At 40.8% G+C, this 20,651-nt stretch overlaps 1 protein-coding gene across 2 annotated transcripts in view; it reads right to left on the bottom strand.

Annotated features, from left to right (window-relative positions):
* Positions 1-1,497: 1,497 nt before the first annotated feature.
* Positions 1,498-20,651, bottom strand: part of FAM110B (family with sequence similarity 110 member B) — a 114,692-nt gene continuing 95,538 nt past the window's right edge. For both annotated transcript variants that reach the window (XM_061995269.1, XM_061995267.1), the window contains 2 exons: positions 19,210-19,273; positions 1,498-5,214 (listed from right to left, as the gene is read on the bottom strand). In XM_061995269.1, the coding sequence (XP_061851253.1) occupies positions 3,799-4,911 (1,113 nt within the window). In that variant the 5' untranslated portion in view covers positions 4,912-5,214; positions 19,210-19,273 and the 3' untranslated portion in view covers positions 1,498-3,798. The remainder of the gene's footprint in view (positions 5,215-19,209; positions 19,274-20,651) is intronic.

Genomic DNA, 20,651 nt, shown 5'->3' with positions numbered 1-20,651 from the left:
TGGAATCAAACGCGTATGGCGTCCACAGATGGATAAACTCCTGCAAAAAGAGGTAAGTCAGCAATACTGATTGGCTCTGTTGTCTGAGTGTGTCTTTTGATTTTTGAGGTTTTGCCAAAAGCATCATCATTCCCTGTTTACCCTTCAAAAGCCCTCGGTCACTCTGAGGGTGCAGACGCCCGCAGCACAGCCCTCTCTCTCACAGAAACACAATTCACTAAAAAGATAATTTTGGTACTTGTGGTTGCAATGTAAATTTGTGGCACAGATACTGTACCTCTTATCTTTCATGACATTGTTACTATATAATAAGAAGTGATTAAAAGACCGGTTTTATTTTGCCGCCATCTCTTTCACTCAGAGAAGAGCTTTATCTCTGTGCAAAGCTGTCCACAGCTTTCAAACTATACTTTTATCACGTCATTTTCATCTTCCTTTCCCTCCCTGGAGAGTCAGAGTAACAGAACCACCATAAACCTCTGTGCTGGTTTCTTCTGTGTGTGCGTTGAGTGTGAATTCACACTAATTATTGAAAATGTACTGCATTTTTCTTCCCTTCTGGGGCCAGCACTGTCAGTGCTGAGCTCAGTAGTGGCTTTCAGAGGATGCCACGGACTTGCACCTCCTTCCAGAACCACTGCAGCAACAAGAGCTTTTGTTTAACCACGGACACCTGCTGTGTGTGTCACACCTGAGTAAATGCCTGCTGGAGGCAGCAGTCACACAGCAGGACAGGTCCCCAGAGAGGCATCTGAGTTGGTTGCAGCCCCCTGCAAATTCAACATCGCCTGTCTGGGAATCTCTCAAGGCAGAGACCAATAATGGACCCTCTCAATGTGAGAAGGTTGCCCATCTGGAAAGACAAAATGCTTATTCCCATTTGAAAACAAAAATACATCACGTGACGATAATTTGTTTTTCACGCAAACGAACAGGTATTAACAAGAACATAAACTAATTCCACCTGCATAAACTGAAATAGGTCACAATTGAAGGCAACTGTTTCCTGCTTCTTCAAAGTCTTGTGGTCATTTTGCAGTCTTGTGATTTCTATCACTGCAGCTTCACCAGAGCTGCAAGTTCATTTGACTGTGAAGGTTTGGGCCCTGTGAAGTCGTACTCATGTGCACTTTTTAAGAAGCGGGGAGAGCAGAATCAGAGCCTGTGCTGTGTCAATGGTGCTGCTGAAGATCTCGGTTGAGGAAATGATCTCTTACAGCGAGCTCACAAACCTAAACCCCTTGTGGATCTAAAAGGAAATGAACTTGACTTCCCAAGAGCCTCTGGCTTCCTAACAAACCTTGAGAAACAAGTTCAGAACACTAGCATATGGTCTAATTCGTTTTCTAGTGATAAAGGCTTCTCTGTTACCGGTTTTGGCTGACAACAGTTGAGATAGTATGTTTCTCGTTGTTCTTAAAACACTTGAGAGAGAACAATGTGAGTGCATTTTTATTTTGGTTTTAACTTCTTTATTTCATTGCTGTACAGCTGCATTACACTTGGTTTTAATCCCTTAAGCATTATTTTCCTTGGCAAAATAGTCACTGAACTGAATAGAACTTACTATTGGAAAAATATGCTTGAAAAATCAGTCTGATGTCAATGCCAACTGAAACCCGTGGAGCTTAAAATGTCACAAATATGCCTGTAGCTGAAATACATGGCTCCTCATTTTTTTTTGACCGAACTAGGAACGTGGTAAGTCTTAGGTTGTGAAGCCAACTAAAAACCATAGAGCAGCCTCCTGAAACTGAATGTGCACTTCCCCCTCCTCCCCCACCTCCCCCCGTGAACAATCATTTGGAAAACAATGATATAAAAGCTGATGTAGGATAATTCCTTGTAGGCAACAAATGACTGCGCAGCTCCAGCCCGGCCTGCATCAACTGCGGCTATCCGCAAGAAGTTGGGCTACAGGCTTCTTAGAGAAAAGATAGAACCCGACTTTGTAAAACATCTTTAATATTCAAATATATAAATAAGCACTACCGAAGAATAATTCAGAAGACTGCAGTGATTCATTATGAACAGATGCTATAAACGGGAACAGTAACATTGCTAGGTAAAGAAGCAGCAAGCTATTTTAGGAGTCTTGAAAGATCTCTTCTAGTTCTTCAGATAGATCATGCTGCTATAGTTACTTTGTAAAAAATTATAATCTGAAAAGCACTTTAGTAAAAGAAACCTTTTACTGGAACTATAATTTAACCAAGACCTTCTACAGCACTAAAACACATTGCGATTGAGTTCCTGATATAGTTTTAAGAATGGGAGGGGTAAAAAAAAAAAGAACAAAAAACCTACCATACCTGCACCAGGAGCTATTTATTAGCATAACACTCTTCCTTTTAAAGATTTCGTAACAACTGAAGTATATACAAAGTCTTACAGCATTTACACAATAAAAAAGTTTCCTATTAGCTGATAAAGTATAAGGTAGTGCTGCAAAGTACTTCGGAGCATGTATACATTAACGATGAAGCAGACCACTGTATTTTCAACTTCTCCGCTACCACACCACCACTGTCAGTTGAAATGACAGTCAACTAAACCACTGGGAAGACACGGATTGTCAAAAGATTTGAAACAGGTTGACCTGCAGCACTAGCCATTATAAGGAGGAAAAAAACCCCAAAACAACAAAAAAGCTACATACTGTCATGTTTCTACACTTTCCTAGAGCTGTAACAAACTTTCACAGCCTTAGATAGAACATATGCAAGACAACATAATCACAAGTTTTCAGATATAGTTCAGCTACTGAGTGTATTTACTTCTGAATAGGAGGCATTATATTGATATGGCTGTGTATTTCCATTTTTGTTCATTAACTGTTCAAACAGGTCTACAAAAATTTAAAAGACAGCATGGAGTTTGTAGTCATGATGTGTTTTGAGTAATAAAGGCATTCAATATCAGCTATAGGACCTAATCATTCCTGTCAAAAGTTTAAGACCAGGAACCTTTAAGTACAAACCGAACCCACAAAATCCCGCACCTACGCACTTTTCATCTGTTGGCACCAACTTTCTTTAAGCTTTTCCAACAGGGATAATACAAAAATCACTAAAAGGCTTACACCAACCCAAATGCAAGACTCATTTAGTTTACGAGAGGCCAAGTAGATCCGCTAGACTACTTCTGCTGTGAAACTGAGGGAGCTTACCTAGAAAAGAAGAAACCTTTACTGAACAGTCGTCCCTTACTACAAGTAGGGATATACAGTTTAACAATGATACACGATTGTTAAGAACATAGCATTCTTTGCCTTTTAGAAACAGTTTTGCTCATGCCAATAATGCACTTTTGTACAAGAGAGAAGGCTGCTTGGCCTATCATCATATGCCTAAACCTCTTATTTTGTCCAATTTTGCTTTTCTTCCCCCAGAGGGATTCTGTTTCAAGTTAGAAACCAGTAACGTCAGTTGACAATATCTGTATTAAGACAAAAAGTGACATATATAAAATCCACAAGGAACCACATAAATACCAAAGAAGTCATATAACCTTTCCATGTAAACACTTGGATTATACTGAAGCCCTAATTAGATTCTTGTCTTAAACTTTTGGCAGATTATGTGTATGCTCAGCCAGGCTTTGTAGTTAGTTATTGTTCAAGTGGAAGCCAGGTCAGCTCACATGTTGACAGGCATGCAACTTGGAAACATTGCACAACAAGCAACACAAAGAGATTTGAGAAGTGTACAAGACTTCAAGTAGACTTCACAACCCTTCACAACTGAATATTCACAGACAAAGATACAGTCCTCGCTTTTTCTACGGTGGATCTTTCTCTCACACGTGGGACACTTTCTGTGACTCTCTAGCTTGCTTGATGCTATACAACCACTTGATGATTCTGGCATTCCTTTCAATGGCAGAAATGCCGTATGGCACGCGGTCATTGGCACTGTCATCATTTCTAAGGTCACTGTTGCTGTCCTGAGACTGTTCACAGTCTGAGCTAATCATGCTTGCGCTGCGAAAGTTGAGGGATATAATATCAGAGTTAGCCCTTGCAAAGTTTTCCATCCCGAGGTTTTCAAGCTCTTCAGGATCCAGTCCGCAGTAGTTAAAGAACCGCTCGACGTCTGCGTCGACGCGAAAGTATCTGTCGCTTAAGTCTGATTTCGACCGCTGTAGGGAGGGTCTTCTGCTGACTCCGCACCCAGACTCCACTGCCTCAATCTCTGGGGACTTCAGGGTGGCGATGGCAGCGATTTTGGGCTTTGGAGGCAGAGGTGGGGCTGAACTACTGCAGGGTATTGCTTTTAAGGGCTTTGCACTATTTACTTTCCTAATGTCCGAGGAGCTGTGAGAGACGTGCAAGAAAGTCTCTGCCGACTGATCCAGGAGCCTTCTGCTGACGTTGGAGCTGCTCTCCTGTGGGCTGCTACGTCCCTGCGTGGGGTAAACCTTCAAAGATTCAGCAAATGAGTGTCGGTTCAGCTCTGTTGAATCAGCTCTGTGAGGCGGCCAGTTTCGGGGACCGTGCTTATGGCCTGAACCTGAGCTGGAGCCTTCGGAGCTATTGATGATGTTCTTCAAAATCTCAAGCTTCAGGTTTTCTCTCTGGACGCCACTCTCAGTCTTAGCGTTGTTGCTGAAGACTTTCAAGGTGGGGCTCCCTAGTGCCCGCTTGGCTGCAGGACAGACCGGTGGCTTCGCCAGCACTGCCGGCTTCACAGGCTCCTGCTTGGCATTGATGACCTCCTGGCTCTTGACGTATTTCGCCTTGTCGGCTTCGAGTCTCTCCACTGCGCTCAGTCTTTTTGGATTGGGCTCCGCCTGCCTGCGAAAATAGTCAGGTCCTTTGTTCAGGATGCGGAGAGGAACGGCAGATGTGAAAGTCACAGCAGGGCTGACCGGCTTCACCATGCTACCTGTCGGTAGTGTTTCTGTAGGCATGTTTGGTGGTCTTTCCCCCGCAGCCGTTTTGGATTCTTCTCTGGGATCTCCTAAATGCACGGTGCAGAAACATGTACATTAAGCACAATGAATAGCCGATGAATCCTGGGATCTGAGCGTTAGCAGCAGCGCCTCATCTCACAGCTCATTAAATAACACTGTGTTTCTCTTTTAAAGGCAGCCTTTCTAGGGCAAGGCCACCCAACACAAGTCCGTATTAAGTCTGCTCTGCTGGCTCCTTTCTTCCAGCTGAAAGATGCAGGAGTCTCGCCGTTCCCTTTGTGCTCTGCTACCAGCAGCGATCTGAAATGCAGAATAACCAACCACACGTTAGCAAGAGCGCCTGACATTAGAGCAACAGGAACAGCTGCCTCTCCCTCTCCCTCTCCTCTCCCTCTCCTCTCCCTCTCCTCTCCCTCTCCTCTCCCTCTCCTCTCCCTCTCCTCTCCCTCTCCTCTCCCTCTCCTCTCCCTCTCCTCTCCTCTCCTCTCCTCTCCTCTCCTCTCCTCTCCTCTCCTCTCCTCTCCTCTCCTCTCCTCTCTCTGGACAGGACACAGCTGCCACAGCCAGCAGTGGTGTGGGGGAGGCAGCACTCAGACCCCCCTCTGGCTCTGCACCCCTCTGTGTCTTACAAGCAACGAGTTGCTTGTGGCTTATAGCCTGAGCTAGGATTTAAAAAAAAATATGCTGGAAAAGTAAACAAACCCAAACAAATAAACTCTAAAAATTAAAAACTCCACCACGATACAGTGATACATTTCTGAAGGGAGAAAGGGGAAGGAAAGCGTCTTAACTTGGAGACTTAGAGCCACCTACCTCCTGAAGACCAGTGAAAGAGTGCTTTCAAATTAATATCTTTGGCTTTGGTTAGTTGATTTGTGAACATATTTTCTCCCCAAACAACAAACATTTTTCTCCTCACAGGAAGAGTACTCTGTAAATTTGAGAAATTAAGTGTGCTTTTGTTCTTTTATAAAATGCTCCAGAATGTTATCTGGTCTAAAAAGCAGAGTGTAAACAGAGACTTGAAGCATTTTAAGTACAACGCACACATTTAGTCAATACTCTAATATAAAACCAATGATTAAAAAGCAGAGATTTCACTAAAGCCACCAATTTCAATTCAAAGTCTGGTAGAACTTTACTCTCCAAAGCATCAGTGATCCAGCAGTGAAATAAGGCTTTCCAAGTTCTCATGATCACCCTACAGGCTTAACAGAAGCGTAAAAAAACCCCAAACTTTGTTTATTGATGAAAGATTTTGGGAGCACACAAAAACGTTCTGATTAGGTTTGAAAGAAAAGAAATTGTCTTTACATTTCGAGGTAACCGTTCAATTTTTCTACCAAGCACTAAGTGCAAATGAAATTTACCTTCACCAAAATTATTTTAAGATCCTATCACTTAAAGATTGTCACAACAGTCTAAAAACCAACACCATGGATGATGTTACAAGTGCTGTAACAATTTTTCCCACATGAGGCACTGAAGGGCACTTATCACGGAATCTACTTTTCAAGCAGTGATTTTGTTAATGGGTCTCGTTTGTTTTATTACTGCCCCATTAATCTATGATGCCCTTTTTAATGTCTCATTTCTGTTATTGCTGTGTTCTTCAGGGAGAGAAAGAAAAGTGGCTGCTACTTCTTCACTCATCCTAAGGAAGGCAGAGCAGCATCCTTCCCAGGGATGACTTGGATGTACTGCCATCCTGTGTGTGCTGATCTGTCAGTACTCAACTTACTAACATGGGGTGTGCCAGCAGTACATTCCTTAGACCAAAGAACCCCACAAAACTAAATTCCAGCTAAAGACATGTTACTAGTAAAAAGAAAACAACCTCAAATAATGATTCCCAGAAATACATGATATACATATTAAATATTCTCTCTGAATCATCCAAGGTCAAAGCAACTACATAAAATACATACATGCTATAATGAGATTATAGGAAAAAGCTGAGCTCACTGTCACAAGCATTCTTCAAATACAAACTAACATATTTAGGTGGGTGATAAACCAGACACGCATTCAGTGCAATTGAAAGGGTAGTGAAATGTTAATTAAGCTTCCCTTTCAGTGTTGTTTTATAAATCCTAGTGCTAGCTCCTCAGCAGTTTGACTTCCTGAATTTTAACTAAGTCTTTCTGAAAGAGAAAAAAAAGCTCACGTTCCTCATTTGAATCAACATATTTATTGGTACTATTTTGAAATTACCAAACTTCCAAATGTGCTGAAGGCGATTCTAACATGCATCTGCACACACACATTTCTCTTCCATACACACAAATCAAATCTTTCCACATCGTCAGCTTAGAGCTTGATGGGTTACTGCTTGTGAAAATATCCTATTGGGGCATGTGTATTTGATCGTATGCAGAAATCAAATCCATGCAAGAGCAGGAGTCTTGTCAGAAGGAAGAAAAAAACGCTGAACAACCAAACCCCCAATTCTCTGTACTAAACACTGTCACTCAGTTGACTTAATACCAGTTGAATAAGTAAGATCACAACCCTCCATTTCCTCTTTGATCATTGTCATTAAAGGCCACCATGGTCCTGCCACAGGGGATGGTTGCCAACTCTATTCTCCTGCTGGTGAGTGGCTTCACATACCACTCTGATAGGAGCAGTGGGAACCAAGGCTTCAGACTTGAGGCTGCTTTTGGGAGTTCTTCCCCAGCGCTTAACACTTGGGACAGCCCTGGTCAATGCCAGAAACATTGCTTAGGAACCTAAGGGCCCATGTTGGCTTCAACATCATACTTCAAAGGAAAACTGAGAAGAGGGGAAAACCCCGCCAGTATGCATGCGTATTCATCTGAGAGAAGAACAGTGCTTGTTTGCAAGCACATATGGGGGAGGTGTTTAAGAGATGGTTGGATGTTGCACTTAGGGAAATGATCTAGTGGTTGACAGAGCTAGGACAAATGCAGCACTCGATCTTAAAAGTCTCTTCCAGCTGAAGCAATTCTGTGTTTTTAAGTGTCCTCAAGCCAATGGAAATATGCAGAGACTGGCAATGACCTTCAGGTATGCCCAGAAAGAAAAGTAAAGACCTAGTGAGAAGCCAGGGTAGAAATGTCCACCCAAGATAGCATAGAGAACTGGGGAGGTAAGAGTCAGGTGGTTACATGGCCAGATATGGCTGCTGGTATAAATTAACATACATGGAGCTATGAGAAAAAAATCAACTATATTTTTTATGCATTGCTTAAATTGCTCCATTTCACTGAGGTGCTGCATTTAAATATCATCAGAAAGTTTATTTAGTACTCTCATCCGAGTGAGCTAAAAATTATTAATCAGATACCCTTAGAAAATAATGTGGGATGAAATAAAGTTGGATGAATGTAAAGCGCTAATGAAACAGCTTCTCCCGTCCATGCTGGTGATGGCTGCAGCCTAATTCTGCTGCTAGCTGGGAAAGAGAGTGCAACTCCTACCAGCCTCTCTGATGTTCACGGGCACCTGAAGCGTAACAGAGGCACTACAGAGCCTCACCACTCATTCATTTCATCCGTAATGAACAAGGCTGAGTAGCAGCAGCACAGAGTAGTCTCAGGAAGACAAAATTGTGCCACTTAGTTTCCAGTTGTGAAAATCATCATTACATCAACAGGGGAATAGAAATGGCTTTCTCCTGGCTTAAACTCAAGAAATTCCCTGCTTAGGCATCTCAGTCCTCCCATGAACGGACCTGTGTTTCTCAGGATACGCTCCAGGTTTCTGTTATTGCTCTTCCTTATAACAACTTCTAGACTTACAAGGCTATTTAAAGAAAAGCAAAGCTAAAAACTGATGCATACAAATATAGTTCATTTTAATACTGTGCATACATTAATAAAACCTTCCTTAAAGTTCTTACTAACTGAGCTCCTCTACCACCCAGCCACTTCTGCAGATCTGCTGAGCAGAATACAAAACACACAGAGGAGTAGATGGGTTATGGGCTTTTAAAGCTGTATTTTCAGCCAGACACTTCGATTCAGGATTCCTTTGCGATAGAGTCATAGATCCGAAGAGCTTATTCATTCTAGGCATTGTGCTCTAATCACTCTTAGGTCTGTAATATGTTTGTCAGATATTCACATTTAAATAGCATACACACTATCTGCATGATTTAGGGAAACACGATACAGGCTACAGCAGATTAGCTATACAACTAATATTAACTACAAATAAATCCTTTGCAAAATATTCTTCCCTTGATTTAAAGCCAAGATGGTAGGAAGAGATAAACTATAGAGAAACTACGGAATTACAGTTCCATATATTCTATATAAGCAGGTTTTTGAAATTTAAAAGAAATTTATGAACCGGCCCCATTAGGGCAAGTGTTTATTTCTAGTACTATTACTAATAACAATGTGGTTGTACAATACCCAAGTCCATTTTCTCTGTCTTACCTACAGCTGCCTTCTAAATACAAACTGAATGATGATAATCGACAGCAACGTGCCTCCTTCCCTGGTTCTGCATTGCCCTGTAGCTCCTGTACCTTGGCCAAGTCTCAGCCCGTCCTTGGCTAAAAGTATCCACAGAAGAGTGGTACATATTTTACAGCATTCACATTCCAACAAAGCAGCAAAAACCCATAGTGAAAATGTGGCACAAATGAAATCAGTGGTATTTCTTGCTCTTGATTTCAGCGAGGACACAGCTTCACTTGACAAAGCTACAATGAAGCTTATGCTCTTAATTCATCCCTCTGGGCCAGCTGATGAAGGGATTGTACAGCAGGTAGGATGAAGAATGGCAGATAAATATAATCAAAGCTGACAGCTTTTACTCTGCTTTCTTTGATATTTAAAGACCCATGTCAATTTTATTTTCCAGATGATAAAATATAACTACCACTGCTCTCAAGATGCATCATCAAAATCACATAAATTCCAGCATAAGTAATCAAAAAGTGATCTCAATAGGAATCAAAGAGATCACAAACCAAAATCTGCATAGGAGCACAGGACACAGATGGAAAATGTCAGGCCGAGCTAACGACTAGGTGCACTTTAGAGCTGTAGGTCCCATTATGAAGATGGTGTTTCATTAACAGTCTCTGCAAAGCCTGTATGTGAGGGCTTCACTGACAATGACTTGCTACAGATCTATGCACTAAATTATACTAATGTGTATATCCAAAACCGATATAAGTTTTTCTGTGGATAACTGTCATTGTAAATCTCACATATTTATGCCACTAAGTTTAAAAATACAGGCTAAGCCTAAATAAACTAGGCTTAAACTGACATAAGATAATCCACATCCAGAATGGCAGCATTATTTAATTTTTTAAATCAATTTTAGATAAACACGTATGGGTATAGACTTGGTCTCACGTAATATTAACTGTCAAGATAAAGCATGAGGAGATGGAATAATCTTTCAGATCTACTATGACTCAAAATACTAATGAAAGTGCTGATATTCAACTTTGCTTACTCCCAAAATGTAAAAGAGTGAACAGTAAGGGAAGAGCAGCATCTGTTGAAGCAGACATTTAAATCTTCAAAAGGTCATAAAAAACGTGAACTATACTTAGTTAAAACCTAGAATTGGCAGAATTATGTAGAGGTGGGAAATTGCCACCAAGTGGGAAGGTAACAGCTTTGGCAAAGGTGGCCATTTTACACTGCTGAAGTATTCCTTCCAACCCAAAATCCCAAACTGCAACTAGCATTAACTTTGTAATAACTTACATAGATGAACGTACAATGGGTCGATATACACTCAAAGACTTTTAAGGTAAAAATCTATTCCATATACGGAACACTCCCACCACTTAGTGCTATTTCACACTGTGCAGTTAAAAAGATGAGGTTTAAAGCAGGATGCTGCCAGAACCAGAAATATTAACACTGTTATGGGGAAATAGGTTCTGGTAAATCCACAGAGGTACAAATGCCTGGAAAGCTGGAAAGCAACTTAGCAGCTAACTTACATTCTGCCCCTGTAATGTACGTTTAGTGCTCACTGGGAGCTGCATAGAGATGCCTCTTTGAAAGAAAAACCTTCAGAAAGTATTTTGCATCTTTTTAGTTCTGAAATTCGTCACCGTTACATTTCCTACACAGTAGCAACAATCCACTCTCAGTCATACTTGCTTCTGGGTAAATACTGCCCTGTAGAAGCCTCTCAGACGTGAAAACTCCAGTTTCTTTCAAGAGGCACAGACAGCTGCACAAACGCACAAGAAAGCTCAGAAATTTCCCTTTCTTGCAACTAGATAGTAAAAAAAAAATAACAGCCATCTTATTATTCAGAGCAATATTACATGCTGTGTTTGTAAAGGCTGTAATGGAAATCAATTCTGTTTCTTTGGACCCGTGTATTGATTGCAGCATACTGCACTCTTTCAAATGATTTAAATCTTTTATTTAAACAAAAAAAAAAAAAAAGAGGAGAGGGCCTAAAAATGTATAATAAGGACTGTAACTTTTTATTACATTTGTAGCTCTAACTTTATGTGAATGATTCAATTTTAGTGTGCATCTTATGAGAATTATTCTCTAAACACTCTGGTAAAGCTTTAGGAAACACCTTTATTGCTCATTCATTAGCTGGTGCCAATAGTCCCAAGGCCAAACCACTTTTAATTCTGCATCTCTTCAAACCCATCAAGTTTAAATTCATAGCCTCTTCCCTACAAAACATCACAATTCTCAATTTATCCTGCTGTTTCCTGCAATTTCCCCAAGATCCTCTCTGCACTTTCAGAAAATAGCATGAACCCCTTCTTCAATACAGTACTTGTCCATGGTGTTCTTTCACATTGTAGAGGTTCATCATAGCCTAAGTCAGGTCCCTGTTGCATCAAGTCCCAGTTGTTTGGTCATTCTTTCGAAAAAAGGGGGATTCTTACTTCTCTGCTCCTTCACCATCTCCTCCCCAAACTGTCTCCCCATTGCACCATCCCATTTTTGCAAGGCACAATAACTCCTGTTCTGATTTGACTGAAGGAGCACTGCTATCTGGACTACACTTTTTCTTTCTCCTAAATTGCTAAGGAAAGCTAGCATATCATCTTCTTGCTCCTGGCAGCTGTCCATCACAGCCATGCTTGGATTTGGCATCCTGGAAAATATTTTTTTTCTCCAGTGGTTTAACATAAAGTTAAATTTTCAGAGTGTAAATAAGAGAATTCATCACGCAGTCATCACTCACTGCACACTGGGAGAAAACAGAGGGAAGTAGAACAACAAAACAGTTTTAATTATGAAACTCAGCAACAGTCATTGAATCATAGAATGGCAGGGTTGGAAGGGACCTTTAGAGATCATCTAGTCCAATCCCCCTGCAGAAGACCTCCAAGGAAAGAGACTCCACACCTCCCTGGGCAGCCTGTGCCAGGGCTCCCTCACCTGAACAGTGAAATAGTTTTTTCTTATGTTTAAATGGAACTTTTTGTGTTCCAGCTTCATCCCATTACCCCTTGTCCTGCTGCTAGGTACAACAGAAAAAAGGGATGTCCCAACCTCCTGACACCCACCATTTAGATATTTGTAAATATTAATAAGATCCCCCTCAGTCTCCTCTTCCCTAGACTAAACAGCCCCAGTTCCCGCAGCCTTTCCTCATATGAAACATTCTTTATTTTCATATACATCTCAAATCTGAGGTAATTCCGAAGTCCATTTTAAGAGTGAGACATGTTTTAAGCTACTCAAACCTTTGCAGTTATATTCAGTAGAAATCATATGCATGATGAGGAAGGAAATAAAAATTTGTCTCCAAAAATGCTAAGGTACACCCTCCTTCTAGTACTACAACACTAACATGCTGCCTCACTAGCAGGATTTGCAGACTCAATGTATCAGTCATCCACATGTTCCTTGAACACACAACAAAGTCTGATCCTCTGCCCTACAGAGAACAGCAGAAGCGCAAGCTCAGCTGGTAATTTTAGGCAGCTGGGAAACAGCTCAGTAAGTTCTGCAGCATCCCTAACAAAAAAAAAGGGTTATCATTAACTCAGCTAAGGAACATGCATTTTGATAACAGTATTTTCAAACAGCCAGTTCTAGACCATTTGACACAGTGAGATAAATTAAACATAGTCTTAAATCTTTTAAACGTTTGAAAACTTGTACAAATGTTAAAACACTGGGCTGCAGCATACTAGTCGCCACCAGGGCAACTACAGGATCAGACCTGGTTTTAGCTTACACTAGAGAGTGAGTCCTAAAACTTAAATCACCTTGGCTTAAAAGAACCTCTGGATCTAAACTTGGAAACACAATGAAATCAAGCCAGACTTAAATTGATAAAGTGAAATAGATTTTCAAGTTTATATTAAATGTGCAGTATATCTACCAACATAGCCCTTGTAGTCAAAGACTTGAGGACCCACGACCAGGTGACTTCAATAGGTTCACCTTCTTCATAGCTACTGCAGCAAGGCAACATGACTTCTCTTTGAGATCTGGCATCTTGCTTCATGCAAACCTATAAAAGTAACCTCGAGCTGGGCACTCTAATGAACACTGAGACACATACACCTAAAATGGCAGATTCTGTAGGGAAACAGAATCTCTATGTTTACCACTTAAATGATGGTAATGTTCATAAAATCTTGGGTAGTTGATATTTGGGCTTGTATCTGACCTTGACACGCGTGTTCCTCTGCCAGTACTTTTTTGCTTAACTTAATAAATTTATAATAACTTCTGAGCTCTTCTGTCTGGCTGCAACACCCCAGCTACGTACTGAACACTAAACAAAGCCAAAATAGGATGCCTTCCCCATCTCCCCTGTTTGACTTCCATGGAAAGGAATCGTGAGCAATCTGGAAGGAATATGAGCTTGTGGGGCAGGAGGGATGTTCAGAGGAAGTAGTCCACGGGCACATCTTGCACACTCATGCTATCCAGCAGAGGTGTAGCCCTGTTGTTTCTACTAATAGGTATGCACACAGCTAAGCCTGATAGCTAATCCCCAAGCTGTAGAGGAACCACGGATTTCTGTGCCCATCTTGCTCATTCACATCGCCTTATCCAGCAGGTACCTGCTGGCCCCCAAAATGCAAGGACAAGGATGACAACAAAAATACTTTTTCCTCTGCATGACCTGGAGGGCTGTTTCCAGTCTGCACTCCAGGGCAGAAGCTCAAAGTACTATGCTATACTATATGTAGAGATAAATCCTTCAGAACTTGTTTTCAAAAGCACTTCCACTTAAAAAAAAAATACATATATTTGGAAGCTGTCTTTAAATTAAGGAAAGAGTGAAAAAGCCTCACAGGGTACTTAGTGAGGAAATTGGGTTACTAACCCTGCTTCAGAGCAATTAAATAACATCTAGCAAGTAGGACATTTCAGGTAAAATAGGAAGAAGAATTCAGCATTCTACCAACTGGGTTCTTCCTCAGGAGGTGGGAAATTTCCCCTAATTTGGGGACTGGGGGTTTGATCCAGTCTGTCACTTGTCAAAAGGGTGCAGCAATCTCTAATCTTATGGACTTAAAGGGTTATCTGCTGCCAACACCAGCTTGTTTCTGTGGGAAAGGAAAAAAATTACCAGCCTCTGTCATAAGAGGCCAAAAGCCTTGACATTTCAGGTTGCCATGTTTTTTCAACTCTTATTTATTGAGAAGAGATTTTCACTCTGAAACTTTTTACCATGAGAAATATATTAAAAGAACATAGTATCACAGCTATGAACAGATTATATTTGAGAAATAACAGTGAAGTCCCAAGGAAAACAGCTGCAGTTAGACATTCTCTTGCAGTTACTAACCCAACAAAACTCCAGAAATGTTCAAATACAAGACCCAAAGTAAACAAATACAGCCCAGAAAAGAGAAACAGTCACTACAATTTCTGCTGGGAAAACCAGAAACCATAAAGAGCCACTAGAAATGGAAAAAACGTATCATACTCAAATATCCTTTCCTTGAGTCAGATTTAATTAGAAAGAGAAACTTTTAAAAATACTTAGTTTCAAAGTTTCAAGATAAAGCTTATTAGCCTCTTTCTAAAGTTTCTTAGCTGTCATGAAAATAAATTTAAAAGAAACAGTGCACAAGCGTATGGAATATTTCTTATAATACTTAGTAAACTTTTACAAGCAAGAAACCAGAAGGTCACACAGATTATATATATTTAGATATTTTCTCTCTTAACAGACTACTCCTACTTTGTTACAAGGAAAATTATTTTTAATACACTCCATACGTGAACACAACTGCTTCATCTTTAGAAATAAATACTAAAATACACCCAATTACTGTCTACATGATCACCTTTAACAGGCAGTCCAGTAGGTGCAATTAAAAACTGAGTACGTTAAAACAAGTATCCTTAGAAAAATGATAATGTTCGGCCAGTGGAGTACAATGGAATGGCCTAATTCTGACAATTGCTTTGAGCTGCTCTTCTCATTAGCTGTGGGGTTTTGTTTGTCAAAACTCTTTGTATTAAACAGCCTTTTCTGTAACATGAGATATTACTGCAGCAAGGTCAGCATGGCTATTTAAAAATAATTTCTACACCATAATTGTCCTGAGTTAACCATTTCTAAGCATTGAAACTTTACATACATAAATACTGACCATTTATTTTGTCTTAAACACGCTGTAGAAGTTTTGAATAGGTAAAAACAAACCAGGCATTTAAAGAATAATAATTAAAAACAGCAGTTTGGGAAGCAGAAAAAGATTACAGGGACAGAGAGGCATTAGAGGAAAAAGGAAGAGATATGTCAAGTGAACTTCCTCATCATATCCCTTGCAGTTCCTATGTCCTGAAGAGGGAAAAGAACCGGGGTAAGGGTGCAGCTAAAGAGGGTATCATGCAGCAAAGCTCCTCCTGAAGCAAAGCTTCCTCCAATCCACTTTCAGGTTGCATTTGAGAGGTATGTTCTCTCCTCTCTCCTGCAGCCTTCATGCCTAGGACAGGCTGTCCACTGAGCCTAAGGGGCTGGTGGCAGAAGCAGTGAGCAACTAATGCTGCTGTGGTTGTTAGAAAGGGATCACAGAAGGAAACCAGGCAAGAAGCCCTATATATTTTGAAGAGGAAAAGAAACAGTGGAAGAAATTCAGTCAACCAGAAATTGGCCAGTCAATTGAACAAATACCAACAAGATTTGTTGTAGACTCCTCAGTAAATCCAGTTCTTTTTGGCATCACTTCAGCTCTTTTTCATGTGCTGTTGGCATGACGAGACATGCAACAGGCTTGTCCCTGGGGAGTCCTGAACTGGAGGTGCTCTGAAACCTGTCCTCACAAGTGTCTTAGATTATTGTTTAGAAAGACTGCTTACCTTATTTTTCTATTCCTGACTCTGCTTATAGTACCAGACTACCTCATCATTGCTACATATCTGTTCTCCTCTCAGTTCTGCGATACACAGACACATTAACAGGCTCCCCCTTCCCTGTAAACAACAGAAAATCTCCAAACAGGGAAATAAATACAGGATTGAGTATGATTGTCCAAAACAACAAAGGAAATTTCTTCCAAACCCAGAAACTGGATATAAGTATCCCAAGTAACTCCAGCAAATTGTTACTTCTTTAGAGATAAGTATCAGCAAACTTTTTAAGTAGTTGTATCTAAAGTGAACTTGCACATCAGAGAGCCAAGTCACATAAGCCAATAAGAGGATGCAGCAATCAAGGTGCCAAGCCTCAGGTGAGGACATGTGTTGTCCACTTTTTCATCTGTCCATGCCTACCGTATAAAGGTAATCTGTTCAGCTGTACTGCCAGCACACTGTCCCCATCATTGAAGGTAATCTGAGTCCCTCCAACAAAGGAGATGTCCCTCACTCACTAGACTATCACCAGATCATCACTGATGCGGTGGTTTAGCCCTGGTGTCCACCAAGTCAAAATATCGCTCCCCCTCCTAAACTGAACAGGAGAGAAAGAGAAATATAACAAGCAGTTTGTAAGTCGAGATAAGGACAGAGGGATCACTCAGCAATTAGTGTCACGGGCAAAACAGACTCAACTTAGGGAGAAAAGGGTTTGATTTATTAAAGGTACAATAAGAACAGTGATATGAGAAATAAAACTGAATCTTAAAAACACCTCCCCCACTTCTTTCTCTTCCTGGGACCCTCCTTCCTTTCCCCACAGTGGCGCAGGGGATGGAGATTGAAGTCAGTTCATTACAGATGGACTTTGACGCCGCTTCTTCTCAGGGGAAGGCTTCCTCACACTTCCCACTGCTACAGTGTGGGGTCCCTCCCCACGGGAGACAGTCCCTCATGAACTTCCCCAGCGTGGGTCCTTCCCACAGGCTACAGTTCCTTATGAACTGCTCCAACATGGGTCCCTCACAGGATCACAAGCCCTGACAGCAAACCTGCTCTGGCATCGGCTCCTCTCTCCCCACAGACTCCCATGTCCAGGGTGAGCATTCCACACAGTCACAGTCTCCTTCAGGCATCCACCCACTTCGGCGTGGGGTCTTCCACGGGCTGTGAGTGGATCTCTGCTTCCCAGTGGCCTCCATGGACTGCAGGGGCACAGCTGCCTAATCATGGTCCTCACCACAGGTCACAGTGGAGTCTTTCTTTCAGGGCCTAAGCATCCTCCTCCCCCTCCTTCTCCACTGACTTTGGTGTCTGCAGAGATGTTTTCACATTCTCACTCCCTGTTGCTACTGCAGTTTAGCAACTGCCCAGCAACTTCTTCCCCTTCTCCAATACGTTATTCACAGAGGCATTACCTCAGTCACTAATTGACCAGGCCTGGGTCAGCTGCCGGGTCCATATTAGAATTGACTTGCCCTAGCCTTGTCAGCTACAGGGGAAGCTTCTGGTAGATCTTTGTTAAAAAAAATCCACCCCTGTAGCTCCCCCTGCTACCAAAAAACCTGGCCCAGGCAAAACCACTACAACTGATCTGGACTGCTGTGAAAAACAGCCTGTGAAAGCTAATGACAAAGGAGGGCTGTCTGCATCACTGCGGCCGGGGTCGAACACTGCTTTCATCGCACATCACAGATCCAATCTTTTCCATTTGCAAAATGAGTAATGTATCTCCAACAAAACTACAGGCCTCCTGGATCATCTGTATGAATGCCAAACACTGAACCTCTTTTCTAAGATGGCAGAAATAAATCCTATACAGCATGACACCAAGAAGGTAAAAATATGAAATGTAATTGTGAAATTAGTGCAGCTTAACTTGTGACCACAAAACCTTTGAATGTTCCTAGTGTCAAGTCCTTGGCACAATCAAGACAGTTTTGTTGCCTTTTATTTCCTACTATGACATATCTGGGATTTTGAATTCCCAATTTCATCGGTCATAGAAATGGCTTCCAAGATGATTTCTACATTCTGGGAACAGATTTTTACCTCTGCTACTCAACATTTTGTCTTGAAATAAAACAGTAGATACAATTGTTAATTTTAGACCTCACATGATGTAAATTTACATTCTGGAGCCAAATAAGTTGATTGGAAACAGATGAACATGAAATGCCTTTGAAAGAGTGGAATCAAAATTATATATTAGTGAAGTGTGTCGTTGATTTGATATATGACACATCAGACATTGATAACCGCTTTTTAATTTGCTACAGTGAAATAATTACCAGTCTTTTAAAAACTGTACAACCATTGGTACCAAGTGACATATTGTATAGCACCTGTCCCCCTCCTGCCCACTTCGATTTCAGCTCGTTTCTTTGTACTCACCAAGGTTGAAACTACTCAATATATGACACTCTTTCCATTATTCCTGACATTGTATTTCCCCTTGTTGTTTTAGGGGGTTTAACAAAGAATAAAAGATTTTCAGTTTTAATGCTCATCTCCTGCTCAGACCTTGAAATCTGACTCAGCCTGTTGTGGATGGACTCAGAGATGTTTGAACTTTCTTCAGATTTTGAGTACATTAGTAACAAGCAAATAAAAACCAGAAATGTCTGGAGAACTAAGGCCAGAAGTGTCTGCTTGCCCTAAAGGTCTCTGTTATAAAAAGCTAACACAATCTACTGAATGGAAAGACTGTACCCAAAGTACATGTTGGGAATAAAGGATGGGGAAAAGCCAAGAACTATTTGACTGTTTCTAAAAATGGTTCTGTCACACTGACACATACATTGCTGCATGACTGAGGCCGGCAAAAGCAAGTCCCAGTCTTTCTTAAAACAGTAAAGGATACCTTTGCAACTAATGGACCTGCCAACTCAAACAATTAGTAAAGGTCAAGGAAGAGAAATTCATTACCAGAGCATATCTTCCAGGACAGTGAAAGAGGACATGGTGAAAGTCCTTCTAGACACATCCTCTCCTTTTATCAAACCTCAGGGAAAATGTGCATTTTAATTCAAAAAGGTACCTGTAGAAGCGCAATGCCAAACTCTTGCCTATGATGTCAATGGGGGAATGTGCTCCAGGAGATTCTGAAAAAAAGAAGAAAATAAAGCATGAAAAAAGACATTAAAGAATTCCAACAGAACAGTAACAGGGCAAGTATGTACTTGCTGGTGCTGCTGTGATGTTGGGGGTTATGGAAGCTGGACCTCCAACAAGGCTGGTCAATGCCAGGAGACAAGTGGGAAAGAAACACAGGACAGACGAAAGAGTAACAAGGACTATTTCACATGAAAGACAAGTGATGAAACCAACACGGCTGTGCACTGGAAAAGCTATGAACTGTGTAAGAATAACAACCAATTAAAAAGTCATTTGGGAAGCCTCAGGACGCAAGCTCACATATGCTGCAGTATTTGAGGTGTGAGATGAGATGTAACTGTGCTGCGGATCAATGTATAAAATGCAAACAGGGGCAAATTTCAAAATAAAATTTTTAATGCATGGATGAAGGACAACAGAAAATAATCCATTTTAAGGGCTTTTTTTATAGATAAATGATCCCTTGTCTTTAGTTTTTGGCTATTTTGAGATGGAAAACCGAGAAAATACTTTAAAAAAGATCCCCACTTTATTTCCATTATATGGTTTTAGCAGGGCATGTCAGCTACTTTGCTAGTAACCGAGGGGAAATATCAACATGTAAATATTAATGCTGCTTCAGGGCAGCTGCTAGTGAATTTTGACATGAAAACGTGGAATCTATAGCAATGATTTAAGTGACCTTCCCATATTCAGAGTTAAGGTCAAAAAGCAAAGTTCCTGTGCTTAAAAACTCCCACACACCTCACTAGAGAGAGCTGACAGGATATTGTCCAAATGAACAACAGCCACGACAAAAAAATACTACTTAATTTTTATACATATATTACCAATTAATTGTTTTATTTTCAACACATATCTGAAGTAATTCTTTATGGAAGAAGTATAACGTTCAACTGGAGACACAAAATTACATGCTTTTTCAAACAGTGCCAGTAATATATTTACAAAACACCTCTCCTGTCTAGCCAATTGATACATGTTTCATTTCAAGTGAAGTATCTTTTCCTTTTTCTCTCAAAAAATGCTAGGTAATTTTTGGGGATTTAAATCAAAATACATCACAAAAGAAGTCCAAATCTTTGTATTTTGTGTTACCTGTTAACAATTTTTGTAAATCCTTTCACAATACAATAAGTTGGCAGAAAAGCACATCATTACAAATGTTTGAGACTGCATTCCTGTAATTAAATATTCATATACACAATAGTTAAGAGAAAAATAAATCAATGTACTCATATAGGAGCAAAAAGACTCTGCTTTAAAATGTTGCTTTCCTCTTCACATTTTTATGTGCAGAAGGGCACTGATGCAGTCAATGCAGAAGTAGTTTTCCTAACCCTGCTATGAGGTTGGTGATGCCCA

The sequence above is a fragment of the Colius striatus genome, chromosome 4 (assembly GCF_028858725.1).
Source record: "Colius striatus isolate bColStr4 chromosome 4, bColStr4.1.hap1, whole genome shotgun sequence".
NCBI lineage: Eukaryota > Metazoa > Chordata > Aves > Coliiformes > Coliidae > Colius > Colius striatus.
The sequence above is the reverse complement of the archived record's forward strand: the minus strand, read 5'-3'. Positions and strand labels throughout refer to the sequence as shown.